At 44.9% G+C, this 14,787-nt stretch overlaps 1 protein-coding gene across 4 annotated transcripts in view; it reads right to left on the bottom strand.

Moving 5' to 3' along the window:
• Positions 1-14,787, bottom strand: part of HDLBP (high density lipoprotein binding protein) — a 109,503-nt gene that overhangs the window by 15,131 nt on the left and 79,585 nt on the right. For all 4 annotated transcript variants that reach the window (XM_030575997.1, XM_030576001.1, XM_030576000.1 and 1 more), the window contains exons 20-25: positions 12,095-12,233; positions 10,804-10,958; positions 9,269-9,373; positions 3,269-3,403; positions 1,892-2,035; positions 1,424-1,609 (exon numbers count right to left, since the gene is read on the bottom strand). In XM_030575997.1, coding sequence (XP_030431857.1) covers positions 1,424-1,609; positions 1,892-2,035; positions 3,269-3,403; positions 9,269-9,373; positions 10,804-10,958; positions 12,095-12,233 — 864 coding nt within the window. The remainder of the gene's footprint in view (positions 1-1,423; positions 1,610-1,891; positions 2,036-3,268; positions 3,404-9,268; positions 9,374-10,803; positions 10,959-12,094; positions 12,234-14,787) is intronic.

The following is a 14,787-nucleotide window of genomic DNA, read 5'->3' as shown; positions in this document are numbered from 1 at the left end:
CCCACTGAAAGTATTAAAGATGTAAGGGCACCACAAACACTGAATCCAACAGCAAATTCAATACAGACTGTATTGGACTCCTTGGATTTTTGTTTATCAAAAGCTGCCAGATTCCCTAGTAGTCTTGCAGAGCTGAGTACCCAGGGCCCTGGGAACATCAAACGCCCCTCAGAGAGGTGCCTAAATGATAGCAAAGGTTCCTCATGGGTTCCAAGCCAGGAGTACCAGGAGGCCATGGCCCCATCACTTTTAAAAGCCATATGGGTGAGTGTGGTGGAGGAGAAAGAGGAGTGAGATCAGGGAGCAGGGCCTCGGGGGAAGGGACAGTGTGAGATCAGGGCCTCGGTGATAAAGGGGCAGCCCTCGGTTCGGGCACCACTCGGCCTCCCTAACACTTTTAGGAAGCTTCTCTGACCCCAGCTCCATAATCAGTGACAGGGGAGCAGATAAAGCTGTTCCCTCTCACTGGGAGGAGCCATTAAGCTCAGGTCTGAAAGTGTGAAATGATCAGATCACTGTGATTGTGATGGACAGGTGCCACTGGCAGAGGCACCTGAAGAACAGTTGTGGCTTAGCCCTGGGAACAGCACAGAGGGAATCACACAGAAGCAGGTCTGGCAGATTAAAATCCACGCAGGCCACAGACACTCAGCATACATCTACACAGCAACTGACCACCTGCAGCTGGCCCACATCAGCCGACCGGGGTCCAGGATGCAGGCCTATACAATTGCAATGTAGCTGTTTGGGCTCAGGCTGAAGCCAGGGCCCACCAACCTGAGTATCTACCCTGCAGTTAAACAGCTCTGTAGCCCCAGCCGACAGACAGGCCAGCTGCAGGTGTTCAACTGCAGTGCAGACACAGCCTAAGGGCTCAGTGGAGTTCTCTCTCAGCCTGTTTATGGAACACTGAAGTCATGTGTCCCACCCTGGGAAGAGCTCCAGTAGCCAACTGGGACTCAGACACCCTGGGTCACCATTTCCAGAGATCCCATTTGCTCAAGATGTGGGGGAGGACAGGGAAGGGAGACAAGCAGGGCTTTCAACCCATTCCCAGTTGTGGTGTCCAATCAACTATGCTGTGTGGTCCATCTACCATGTTGTCGACCTATACCCTGGCATGCAGACCTGGCTCAGACTAGAGTAAGCACAGGAAGAGAGCAAGGCCTGTGCAGTTAGACTGAAGCCTTGCCTCCCATCACCCGACTCCTGTGTCCATCTCCATCTCAATCAAGCCCACAGAGAGATTCCCTGTAACACATCAGCACTATCATCAGACTTTGCAGCCCAGGTCAGGATTTGTGCACAGGGCAGAAAGCATGGGCATCAAGAGCCCCTGAGTCCTGGGTTTGAAGTAGTTCAAGCTATCCCAACCACTGTACAGCAGCTCCTGCAATGGATCCAGCATACTCTCTGTGCCCACCTTGAACTCATCCATGATTTTGCGGATGGCTTTGCCCCGTGCTCCAATGATGCGGGCATGAACACGATGGTCCAACATCACATCCTCAGAGACCATCTGCTCCAGCTCACCCACAATCTTCATGATGGCGTCTCGGGCTGCCTCAGTGTTCTTCTCATAGCCAGTTATGGTGATCTGATCCTGGGACTAGGAAAGCAGGTTGGGGAGAAAGTTAGAATGGAGTTGCTGAGAGCAAACCCATCCGGGACCTGTTAGGGAGAAGTCTGACTGGAAGGCAACACTACAGGAGACTCTGGGCTGGAAACCAAAGTGTAGTGTCAGACTGGCCTGCCTGGGACAGGCTTGGGGTGTTTTTAATTTGATCAGCATTTTGCAGTGAGCAACTGCTGGAAATGTCATGTGTGCTCTACTCAGAGCCCAGAGCCTCTATCGTGCCCCAGAAGGTTTTAATCCCCCTCCAGTCCTCACCTGGTTTTCATCATCCTTATCCGGAAACTGGATGTTGACCTCATGCTCCGTGCGGATCTGGGTGATCACTGCCCCCTTCCTTCCAATAATTTTAGGGTGGTATTTGGGGTCCACAGTGACAGTCAGCTTGAAGCTTCGCAAGGCCTGTAATGAGAAGGGAGACCCTCTCGAGCACTATAGCAGAATATACACCAAGGTTTGACCAATTAAATCCATTCCTGTCTGTCTATGTCAAAGTTCTACCTCCATCTCTCAAGGATCCTGCCTGTAAGGTGATACCACACATTTAGGCAGATTCTGGGGGCGTTTTTTGCTTTCCTGTGACATGCCCCAGGTTGTCCCACAGTGGCTGCTCTGGATGGAACTACCTGAACGTATTTGTATGATTGCAGAGCCAAAGTAGCTGTGTGCACGTCTGCCACTGGCCTGTGCTTCTGCTGAGCCTCTGCTCATTTACCCATAGCTCCCTGCTCATGACAGCTCCTCATTAGTCTGTCCTGGGGACTATAGAGAGGGAACCCAAGAGAGCAGAGGAGCCAGGGAGGATGATCAAACTGTCACACTTCACATAAAGAAAGTAGAGAATGGGACTTGGAAGCATTCCTCACAGAGCGATGATTAAAAGCTATTGGGGAGCGCTGAGACACAAGCCACTGGCCAAACCAGTTACTGCATGCCTGGTTTCACTGCAGAAAGATTGCCCCATTCCAAATGCCTCGCCTATTTGTTTAAACTAGGATAAAAACTGGACAAACCAATCACTACCTTTTCCATCAGCTCACACTGCACAGCTGGGCTATTTAGAATCCACTTGATCTTTTTAATTAAAATTACATTTGAGTAACACACAAAGTGGAGTGGCCTCTTCCCATCAGGTTAGTAGCTAATGGGGCTGTAACTACCCTGCTTACAGTGCAGCAACTTTGGTTAGGGGAGCTTGTAACTCAGCCTTCACGTTCACTTGAGGCAGAAGCAAACAAGCCTTCATAAGTCTAAATTCCTTATTGTAAACCAAGGCAGCTGCCTCCAATAGTGCTGCAGAGCCCAATCCATATGAGCTTCCACTTCTCTGCCAGCTAGGTGAACGTTGCTCATTTTCACTTTATTGCCCAGGTTCAGAAGGCGGTGCCCAGCTGTCAGATCGGGGGGGGTGGGGTGGGGGGGGAAGGGTCTGAAAGGCTGATCTCATGTGCCTACCCTAAAAGTTCAAATGTCAGGCCAAATACACACTATTTACAAGAGTGCATTCTGCAGCTATACATCCTCTGATATCGCTGACTCCTTTACACAAAGCTAAAACACTTGGGGCAGGAGTTAGGGGCTGGTTCTCCTAGGAGCAAGAGAGACAAGGGAGCAGACTGTGGCACTAGGGCTTACCCGATCTTCTTGCTCAGCCTGCAGTTCCTTCACTCTCTCCAGCAGCCCAGCCTTCGCGCGGTCCAAGTTTGTAGTGAGCCCAGTGATACTGATGACATCAGACCGAAGCTCAGGGGCAGGGACTTGGATGTTCACCTAAATGACAAACACCTGTGGTCACTTTGGGCCAATGGACCCACACTATAGCCAGTCCACATGCCACCTTTTCATTGCTGGGGGAAGAACCTGAGGTTGCAGCATCACTGCCACGGCCACCACCACCAAGGAACCAAAGCAAACTTAATTCATCACTGTGTGACTAGTTCTTGACTGTGCAACTTGGTATGTCGGTAGCTCTTGCACCAACTAAGGAGGTTTGGGAAAAGGAAAAGGTTTGAGCAGCATGGTCCTGTGGCTACCAATACACATAGGAATGGCCAGTCTGGGTCAAGACATAAGTCCGCCTAGTCCAGTATCTGTCTGACACTGGCTAGTACCAGTTGCTTCAGAAGAGCCCTGCAACAGGCAGATGTGGAATAACCTGCCTTGAGGGCATCAGCCAGGAGGCTGCAGAAATCAAACAAACACTGGTGCCAGTCTATTCCAGGTGAATTCTAACTGCATCTCATGGACTTTAATGCCAGAAGGGACCATCATGATCATCAAGTCTGACCTCCTGCACATTGCAGGCCATGGAACCTCACTCACCCACTCCTGTAATCAGGGTGGATTTGATTTAAAATCAAATTGATTAAATCACGATTAATCTAGTCTTCCTGACTAGAGATTTATTCAGGGATTTCTACGTAAAAAAGTGCATTCTTGTTGGTAGTTATAACCTTAATACATACTCTTCCCACTCAGAGATAGATGTAGATTACATTTTTAGAAGGTTACGCTATAAATTTTTAAGTGATTTATTTTTAAAAAAAACTTTTCAGATTAGTTTTACAGCTATATCAGAAAATGAATGATTGTCTGGTTATTTCATTTACCAAAGGTAATTGAACAGATAGTTCACCTCACAATGACTTCATAACTCTCTCCAATTCAACAGGTTAATCATTAATATTTGGAGGATTTTCTTGCCATGCTGTATTAGGAGGAGACCACCACCATGCAGACATAGGTTGTTTTTAGTTAACTAAAACAACATTATATATTCTGGATTTTTTTTCTTCATAGCAAACATAATATTTTAACATAACAAGCATATGAATTTTTAATTTAGTTAAACATTCAAGTTTTTTAAAATCAGGTTTGTGTTTTGTTAAATAGTTTATTAAATGTTTTTAAAAGAAAACAAAAAGTTAAATCAACTATATCAGCCTGCTCAACATGAGAAACTTAATATATTGGCTTCTGCAGCTAACTCAGTCATCTTCACCTTCATTTTCCTGTTTGTTCATAATCTGGAAAAGAAAAAAACAAGCTTTCCTGCTTTTCAGGTCCCAAACGATTCTCAGTTTGGAATGAATTAGTCCAAAGGAAGAAAATATTCCTTCTACACCGGCAGAAGTTACTGTTAAAAGTGAGATCATCATTTCCACAGTCTCTGAATCCAAATTCTTAAGTCACTGGTGAGACTCTCTTTAAAACATCAGCAAACATATTTCTTGAATGGTTCACCCTTAGCTCTGAAGTTCATTATAGTTGGCATTATGATTGCTGGATGTCCATGTCATAGCCAACTCCTCTTCTTCAGCAGTTAAGGTTTGACCCTGGTACCGAATATTTGCAAGAAAACGAGCTGGAGATAGTGCTTGTCCCATTCGTTTTTTAATGCTTGTAATTTAACTCTGTCATTGCATATTTCTCTTTTTAAGATCTCACTCAGTTCCTTCCACATTTCAACAGTATCAGCAATAAAACAGCTATTTCCCTGAATTTTGTTCAAGGCTACAGAAATAGGCTTCAGGGTACTCAGCAGGTTTTCAACATTTCTCTTAAGACCAATATTGAGAACTTGAGCTGTGACAGTGCCATCTATTTTTTCACAATTTTGTTCACAGTCATCAGATTAGGCCAGTTCTTGATATAGTGCTCAAAACAGTCCACTACTGAGTTCCATCGCACATATTGTGGGAGAGTTAGCTTGGTTCCTCCCACTTTTTTTTGAGCAGCTGCTGCAAAGTGGTTGTTGCAGAAGTATTTTGCAATTTCAGCATTAGCCTTTATTTCTGGAACACTGAAGTCTTTGGCTAGGAAGTGCATCAATGAGCACTGCAATCGTATGTTTATTAGCTTGGGACTCTCTCCACTCTTTTCTAAATATTTCTTCTCTTTTTGAATATATTTGCAGCATTATCTGGAGGGATAGCTCAGTGGTTTGAGCATTGGCCTGCTAAACCAGGGTTGAGAGTTCAATCCTTGAAGGGGCCACTTAGAGATCTTGGGCAAAAATCAGTACTTGGTCCTGTAGTGAAGGCAGGGGGCTGACTCAATGACTTTTCGGGTCCTTTCAGCTCTGTGAGATAGGTATATCTCCATATATTATTAGTTATCTGTGACCAAGCTGCGTACTAGACATTTGAATTTTTTCCCCCTACAGTTCATTACAGTTTTCACTGCTACTTGTAAGTATTCTGCTGTCTGTGCATTTCCTGATGTATCAATTGTTTCTGAAAGGAAGACATTCCCTTCTTCTGTTGTCACACAAGCACACACACACAACAGGATATTGTGGACAGTGCCTCCACCCATCAAGACTCAGGTTAATAATTTCACCCTCTAGACTTGTTGCACACTGCTCAATTTCTCTTTCATACACTTTATCCAGCAATTTGCCTGTGATGTCTACTCTGTTGGGTGGACTGTATCCAGGTCTTAATGACTGAACCATGTTAATGAAGTGTAGGTTCTCAAATCATACGGAAAGGAGAGTTTGTTGCATAAACAAACTGGGCAATTTTCTCATCTATTACTTCTTTTTGTAATCTGTTGGTTCTTAACACAAACTTATCTATGGTTGTTTCTGGACAATGGAGTTTTTTTTTCCTTTTTTGCTACAGGTGATATACTGTGGCTATGTGACATACATGATGCGACTGAAACACTATCGTTGACAGATAACTCTGAAACTATAGAAAATGATGGTGATCTTGAAGGTGGATAGTCTTCATAATCCTATACGTTGAGGATGGATTCTCCTAAACAAAATAAATCAATACAGTTATTTAATTATTACCACCATACTGCTCATTTAGTATTACTCATTGCATTCACCGACACTCAGTACTACTTTAAAAGGTGAAATTGTAAAAGGAAGATCTGCCTATTTCAGTTATTTATTTTTAATCACAACTGCATCTAAAATGATAGTACCATAAAGTAACAACTATATTTTTTTCCTCAAACATGAGAATTCAAGAATAGTCCAGAAGGAAGATAGGCAGGCCTAAAGAAAGAAGTATGAAATAAAAGTTGACCAACCTGAAGATCCTGCATGTTCAGACACATTGCTTTCATCATCTTCAATGCAGCTTCCTCCTGAGAAGGAGCACTTCTCATGATGTTGTTTCATTCGGGCAACCAGACCTTGCATTTCTTTGTTGCACTGTCTGCATTTTGCACACATGCCTGTCTTACCCACAGGTAGAGGAACTTCATTAAAATATTCCCAAACTGGGTCTCTTTTACAGCCTGCTGCCATTATAGGTTTTCCATTCTAGTGAGAGACTGGTATGATAGATCTCAAATCAATGAAGGCTACACTCAGAAAGACCTTAAGACTTCTGGAATATGCTGCTCAGACATTTCCACTTTTGTTTTTACTGCCTGTCCCTCCCTTCTCACATTTATCTCCAGACTTCATCTCCTTGTCCAGATCTGTTCCACCCCCAACAGTCTTCTATTCATTGAACTTTTTAAAACTCTGCACTTTAAGAGAGAGGTAAGGGATTGACTTCGTGCACACAAATTTGCAGAGGGACAATAGGGTTGAGGTCTGTTATTTCTCACCTCTATTTAAAAACATTTTTGCTGTTAACAAGGATGTTATCTCTAGATACACAAATCCCCAGTTTGCGAACTGCAAAACTAAGCATCTCTGATAGGATCTTCTAGACTGAGCACTGAATCCCATTGGGTAGATAGATCTACACAGAAGCCCCTGGAACCGCATAAGATTGTGTCCCTAATCCATGAACTATTGGAACTCATTTACAAAAAACGTTTATTAATCATTACATAAATATATTGTCTCATACTATAGAATTAGAATTTATAATCCCTATTCCATGATATCTCAGGTTTTTTCCTCAAAAAGCATTTTATCAAAAAATCCGAATTAAAATAAATCAAATCAATCAGATTTTTGATTTAAACAAAACAAAACATTGATTTTTATCCACCCTGACTCTGGCTGAATTACTGAAGTCCTCAAATCATGGTTTAAAGCAGGCGTGGGCAAACTTTTTGGCCCAAGGGCCACATCGGGGTTGCAAAACCATATGGAGGGTCCGGTAGGGAAGGCCGTGCCTCCCCAAACAGCCTGGGCCCCACCCCTTATCTGCCCCCTCCCCACTTCCCACCGCTTGACTACCCCCCTTAGAACCCCCGACCCATTCAACCCCTCCTGCTCTCTGTCCCTTAACCACCCCCTCCCAGGATCCCACTCCCATCCAACCCCCCTGCTCCTAGTCCCCTGACCCCTATCCACACTTGCACCATCTGACAGGCCCCCTGGGACTCCCATGGTTATGCAACCCCCCCGTTCCCCATCCTGACTGCCCCCCCAACCTCCGCCCCATCCAACTGCTCCCTGACCGCCCTCTGGGACCCCCTGCCCCTTATCTAACCCCCTTGCCCTCACACCCCTTACCATGCTGCTCAGAGCAGCATGTCTGGCAGCCGTGTCGCCGGCCAGAGCTAGACATGCTGCTGCTCCGCAGAGTGCTGCCCGTGTGGCAGCAGGGCTGCAGTGGAAGAGGGAACAGCAGGGGAGGGGCCGGGGGCTAGCCTCCCTGGCCAGGAGCTCAAGAGCCGGGCAGGAGGGTCCTGTGGGCTACCAAAGTTTGCCCACCTCTGGATTTAAAAAGACTTCAAGTTGCAGATTTAAACTAGTGTAAATGGTGGATTCTCTGTAAGTGATCCATGCCCCAGGCTGCAGAGGAAAGCAAAAAAAACCCAGGGTCTCTGCCAATCTGACCTGGGGAAAAATTCCATCTGTACCCCAAATATACTGTTCAGTTAGACTGAGCATGTGGGAAAGACCCACCAGGAAGACACCTGAGAAAGAATTCTCTGTAGTAACTCAGAGCCCTCCCCATCTAGTGTCTTGTTTCTGGCCACTGGGGATTTTTGCTACTAGCAGTCTCTGATGGGATTTCCTACAATGGCATATGGCCAATCACTAGGGTGGTCCATTTTGGTCAATTTCAGTGTCACTGGATTTGAAATAATCATGAAATTTCATTATTTCAGCTATTTAACATTTCACAGTAATGTAATTGTAGGGTCCTGACCTAAAAATGAGTTGGTGGGGGAAGGCACAAGGTTATTGTGTGGGGGTTGCGATCCTGCTACCATTACTTCTGCACCTCTTCTGGTGGTGGCACTGCCTTCAGCTGGAGAGCAGTGGTTGCTAGCCAGGAGCCCAGCTTTGAAGGAAGGGCAACCACCAGCAGCAGCACAGAAGGATGGCATAGTATGGCCATGTTATATTTTATCCCAAATCACTGTTCATCTCTATGTCCTAAAATACTTTGTCTTTCAAAATTTGTCACAGAAAGATGGTGACATTTCGGAGTGATTCAGTTCAGAACCTCAGTGCATAGCCCATTCCTCCCACTCCTGGGGGAAGGGGAGGAGGGATTAAATACTAGACTCATGTTCTTATTGCAGCTTCCTAGTGGCTGAATCAAGCAAACACTTGTTGTCCAGTACCTGCCATACCAGTGGTACATTAGTGACTGTTGGGGCCATGGATTTGCCCATATTCCTAGCACTCCCAAAAGGCAGTATTCACAGCAACAGGATCTCTGGGATCCAGGGAAGGGAGGGAGACAAAACCCAGCTTACTTCAAACTCGTCCATCATTTTGCGGATTCCACTTCCTTTCTGACCAATGATGTAACGGTGAAGGTCAAAGGGCACTTCCACCTCAGTGGTGACAGGAACCAGAGCCTATATGGGGGAAGAAGAGCACAGAGTTGACTCTGCAGTGTTTCTGCTGGGTAAAGGGCCAGGTTTCACAGAATATCAGGGTTGGAAGGGACCTCAGGTGGTCATCTACTCCAACCCCCTGCTCAAAGCAGGACCAATCCCCAACTAAATTATCCCAGCCAGGACTTCGTCAAGCCTGACTGTAAAACCTCTAAGGAAGGAGATGCCACCACCTCCCTAGGTAACCCATTCTAGGGCTTCACCACCCTCCTAGTGAAAAAGGTTCTTCCTAATATCCAAGGTAGTTTCTCCCAAAGCCTTTTGAAGGCAGCCCTGCTGTGCTTCAGATTAGTCACACCTGTCCTGAGAGGGAGAAAGATCTGGCACTTCCTGAATCCTGCAGAGTTTAATACATTTGATCAGAAGATCATTAAGCCATTGATTAAGAAGAGACCAGGGAGTTTCTATGGGTAGGTCAAGAAGAAAGCCTAACAGCAGCAGTGAAAGCTATGAGAATGCACTGGATACTAAAGAACATAACTTAGAATAACAATGGTGCCTCCTCTGGAGTACAGTGCCCATTTTCATAGCCTCACCTTAAAATACAGTGGAGGCTGAAAAGGTCCAGAAAGTCATTAGATTAAGGATAGAAACACTTGGGTCTGGTCTCCATTAGAGTTAGGATGACTCAAGGAAGCTTATGTTAACCTAACTGTGGAAGTGTCTATACTTAAATCTTGCTCCCACCAATGTAATTGCCCTGCTATGCCAACTTAACTCCAGCTCCATGAGTATCAGGGTCAATACAGTTAGGTCAATGCAGTGTCAGTGTAGACACTGTAGTGCTTTTGTCAACAGTTACTGGCTTTCAGGAGCAATCCTATAAAGCCCCACACTGAAAATACAATTGATACAAGCACTGCTAGTGAGGATGCACACTGCTGACATGTGTAGACATGTAATTACTGTGGCAGCTGTAGACCAACTTAAATTAGGTTGACTTAATTTTGTAGTAGAGACATGGCCTTAGTGATGATGAGAACTTGCCAAGGCTGGAACTAGTCAGCTTGGAAAAGGTTTGAAGTGACTTTATTGAAGAAGGATACAGAAAACACTGATTGCTCCTGTATCATGGGGGAGGGTTGAAAGGACAAGTCTTATGCATAAGCAACTCCCACTACTGCTTGGAGCCTTTAACACCTACTGGTCAGGTCAATTCACACCCACCCTGCAAGTCATTAAAGGGCAGGAAGTTTAGATGCAACAAAGGGAACCCCTTTCCTTTAGGCTACATAATCTACCTATGCCATGTTAGCCCCAGGAGGACACCAACTTGAGCAAGACCACCTGGCACCAGAGCCCAGAGAATTCAAAAAGAGCTTCTTGCTACAGAGTACAAGTAGTTTACAAGAGCTATGAGAGTCCTGCTGAGACCCAGCAGCACCACATACCTGCAGCGCCTCTTTGGCTGCCTCACATTTTTCTCTGCGGCCAGAGATGATGATGATATCACACTTCTTTGGGGAAGTGGGATCAGTTTCCTTAGCTTCTTTTCCTTCCCCAGTCTCCTCTCCATTCTCCTGCATGGCTGGTTCTGTGGCAGGGGCTGAGATTATGGAAACAAACAGAATAAGAATCTTCTCCGTGAGTACAGAATTGAGTTTCTGTAAGTGGTATTACTCCCAGAGAGATCAGTACGAACCCTCCACCTGACCCAGCAGGATCCTAAGGCACACAGGGAGGACGACAGACATTCACCATAAAGAGAGATTTTAATAGCATTTCATTAGTACAAGAGGTTACCTACCATCAGTGCTAACTCTGCCTTGGCTCCATCCTGGATTGTAGAGGAGTCCACCATTATGCCCTACTCTGTATATAGGAGAACAGCCTCTCTCCAGCCCAGGAAAGAATTCCTCTTATTGCCCCTTCTGTATGGCACCCTCTGTTTACTCAGCAGCAGCAGCAGATTGTTGTAATAAGCATTACACATAGTCCAGCATTGCTGTCTGAGAACCCACATTCCCAGTAGCTCTTCTTTCAGCTGTTATGAAGTGCACAGACCCAGAATATTTCACATTAAAAGCAGCATATTCTACAGCCATCAGGACTGCTGCCTAGTTTCATGCTCTGTTCATCCCCTTCAAATGGTAGGAGATCTCCCCCTCTCTCAGCCCTCCCCTACACCTTATTTAACATGTGCAGTTAAACTTAAGGCAGCCAGGAATCAATGAGCCTTGCTGCGTGCGGCGTATACATTAGAGACCAAACTTGGCAATATGTAGTGGAGTGAACAAGCCATTCTCCTTTCGCTTGGGGGAGCAGGAGAGGTGATTTGTTTAAAAGTTCTCCATCCCCAAAAGAGTTTAAAGGTAAAAGACTTGAAGTTTATAGAACCTCTACTGCTGTTTGTTGTACACCAAACAATAGCTCTCTCCTGCCATTGCAGTTTGGCCTAGTTCTTAAAGGAGCCTAAGGAGACAGAAGCAATAGTCCCATAGAGAATGAGATGCTGTCATGGTTGCCCATTTTAGTGTTAGGCTTGGAGGAAGGCTAAGGACTGCACAGCTCAAAGAAGCAGTGTCCACTGGCAAGGTTCCCTCCCGCCCACATCGCCCCTCTGCAAGGAGGGACTTAAACTGCCATCTGGGTAGCTCAGAGCACCCATGCAATACAGAATTAGGGAGCAGCCACTCTTACAGCCTCAGCTTCCAGTGAAGTAGAGTTCTCAAAGCATCATACCTGGGTTCTCCTCCCTGTCGGGGAATTTGATCTGAACACCATAGTCGCGGGTGATCTGCTGAATTCGGGAACCTTTAGGGCCCATGATGGAGCGGTGAAACTTCTGGGGGATGGTGCACTCTATTGTCACCTGAGCTTCCTGCATGTTTAACAGAGAAAGCAGGTGAATTATTCAGGTGACACCTGTTGTCACACATTCCCTCCCACTTGATCAAAATGTGAGTCTCAAAGATTTGTCATCATAGCAAGTTCATATAGTCACGTGTGTTATAGGCAGGATGGGAGCAGAGTGGAGCCAAAAGGTTGGGACTAGGGCTGTCAAGCACACTGTTAATAACAGAATACCTTTTATTTAAAATATTTTTGGATGTTTTCTATATTTTCAAATATATTGATTTCAGTTATAGCACAGAATACAAAGTGTACAGTGCTCACTTTATTTTTGATTACAAGTGTTTGCACTGTAAAAAGACAATAGTATTTTTCAATTCACCTCATACAAAGTACTTTAATGCAATCTCTACCATCAAAGCTGAACTTACAAATATAGAATTATGTACAAAAATAAGTTTAAAAAAAAAGTTTGAATGCAGTAAAATTTTAGAGCTTGCAAGTCCACTCAGTCCTAGTTCTTGTTCAGCCAATCCCTCAGACAAACAAGTCTGTTTACGTTTTCAGGAGATATTGCTGCCTGCTTCTTGTTTACGTTACCTGAAAGTGAGGACAGGTATTCTCATGGCCCTGTTGTAACCGGCGTCACAAGATATTTATGTGCCAGATGTGCATGCTTCAACTACCATTCCAGGGGGCATGCGTCCATGTTGATGACGAGTTTTGCTTGAAAACCATCCAAAGCCGTGCGGACCAACGCATGTTTATTTTCATTATCTGAGTTAGAGACCACCAGCAGAAGACTGATTCTTTTTTGGTGGTTCGGGTTCTGTAGTTTCCGTATCAGAGTGCTGCTCTTTTAAGACTTCTGAAAGCATGCTCCATACCTAGTTCTGCTCAGACTTTGGAAAGCACTTCAGATTCTTAAATCTTGGGTCGAGTGCTGTAACTATCTTTGCAAAGGTACCAATGTGAGATTTGTAGATTTGTTAAATCTGCAGTGAAAGTGGCCTTAAAAGGAAAACGTGCAGGGTCGTCATCCGAGACTGCTATAACATGAAATATATGGCAGAATGAGAGTAAAACAGATCAGGGGACATACAATTCTCCCCCACGGAGTTAAGTCACAAATTTAATTAACAAAATTATTTTTTTCAACAAGCGTCATCAGCATGGAAGCACGTCCTCTTAAATGGTGGCCGAAGCATGAAGGGGCATACAAATGTTTAGCCTATCTGGCATGTAAATACCTTGTAATGCTGGCTACAAAAGTGCCATGAAAATGCCTGTTCTCAGTTTCTGGTGACATTATAAATAAGAAGAGGGCAGCATTATCTCCTGAAAATGTGAACAACCTTGTTTCTTAGCAATTGGCTGAACAAGAATTAGGACTGAGTGGACTTGTAGACTCTGAAGTTTTGCATTGTTTTGGTTTTGAGTGCAGTTATGCAACCAAAAGAAAAATAAGTCTACATTTGTAAGTTGCACTTTCAGGACAAAGATTGCACCACAGTACTTGTATGGGGTGAATTGAAAAAATACTATTTCTTCCGTTTATCATTTTACAGTGCAAATATTCGTAATCAATATACACACTTTGATTTCAATTACAAACACAGAATACAAGATATATATAAAATGTAGAAAATCCATCCAAAATATTTAATAAATTTGATTTGGTAATCTCTTGTTTAACAGTGCGATTAAAACTGAAATTAGTCACAATTTTTTTGAGTTTATCATGCGAGTTAAATGTGATAAATCAAACAGCCCTAGTTGGGACAGAGCAACAATTATTCTGTCCAACACATTTCCAGAATCCCTCGTACCTCCGCGCCCAAGAAACAAAAGGCAGCCTGTCCTCCAAAAGCTACCCCACACCTAACTAAGGGCCACAGACGAGAACTCCATTCCCATGCGCATTCCTCCTCTCTCACAAGGCTCTTCAGGGGGGAAGGGAGTGTGGGTAACAGCTTGTTATGGAGGCATAGACAAGAGCACAGGCACTTAACCGCTGGTGAGTTGTAAGAGCCACCCTTGGGAGGATTGGTGCCAATTCGTGAGCTAGGAACCCCAAAGTTAGCACCCATTGCCTGAAGTGCTTTGTGCACCATCTTCCAGATCAGTATGTGCCAGAGTTGGGAGCAAGTGAAAGCTATTTTTTAATAAGAGTGTTGAAAGTACAGCTCCTCACCTCCCCCAGAGGACACCAAAGGGCTGAACAGAGCAAGCCAGAAAGAGACCTAGAAGAGAATTAGGAACCCCTCACCACCACCCTTCTGCTCCTACAATGAGAGGGGAGGCAGGGACCTTGGGCGGAGGAGGACTCATAGGCATTAAGGAATTGAAGTGCACAGGAAACACAGCAGAGTCTTAGCCAAGAAGAAACTGCCACCCCAAACAGCTGGCTAGGGGAAGGCCAAGAGCAGATGTATATGTTCTCCCAGCCAGACCGTTGGGGAGGCCAGGCACGTTTCCTAGGCTAGGATCTAATTAGGGAGTTATCCTGGAGATTCCTACGTTCTGACCCAGGCTCAGAGTGCCAGATACACTGTGGCAGGTCACACGGGCCCCAGGTTCCT

The sequence above is a fragment of the Gopherus evgoodei genome, chromosome 9, assembly GCF_007399415.2.
Source record: "Gopherus evgoodei ecotype Sinaloan lineage chromosome 9, rGopEvg1_v1.p, whole genome shotgun sequence".
Taxonomy (NCBI): Eukaryota; Metazoa; Chordata; order Testudines; family Testudinidae; genus Gopherus; species Gopherus evgoodei.
This window is presented reverse-complemented; position numbering and strand designations above follow the sequence as displayed.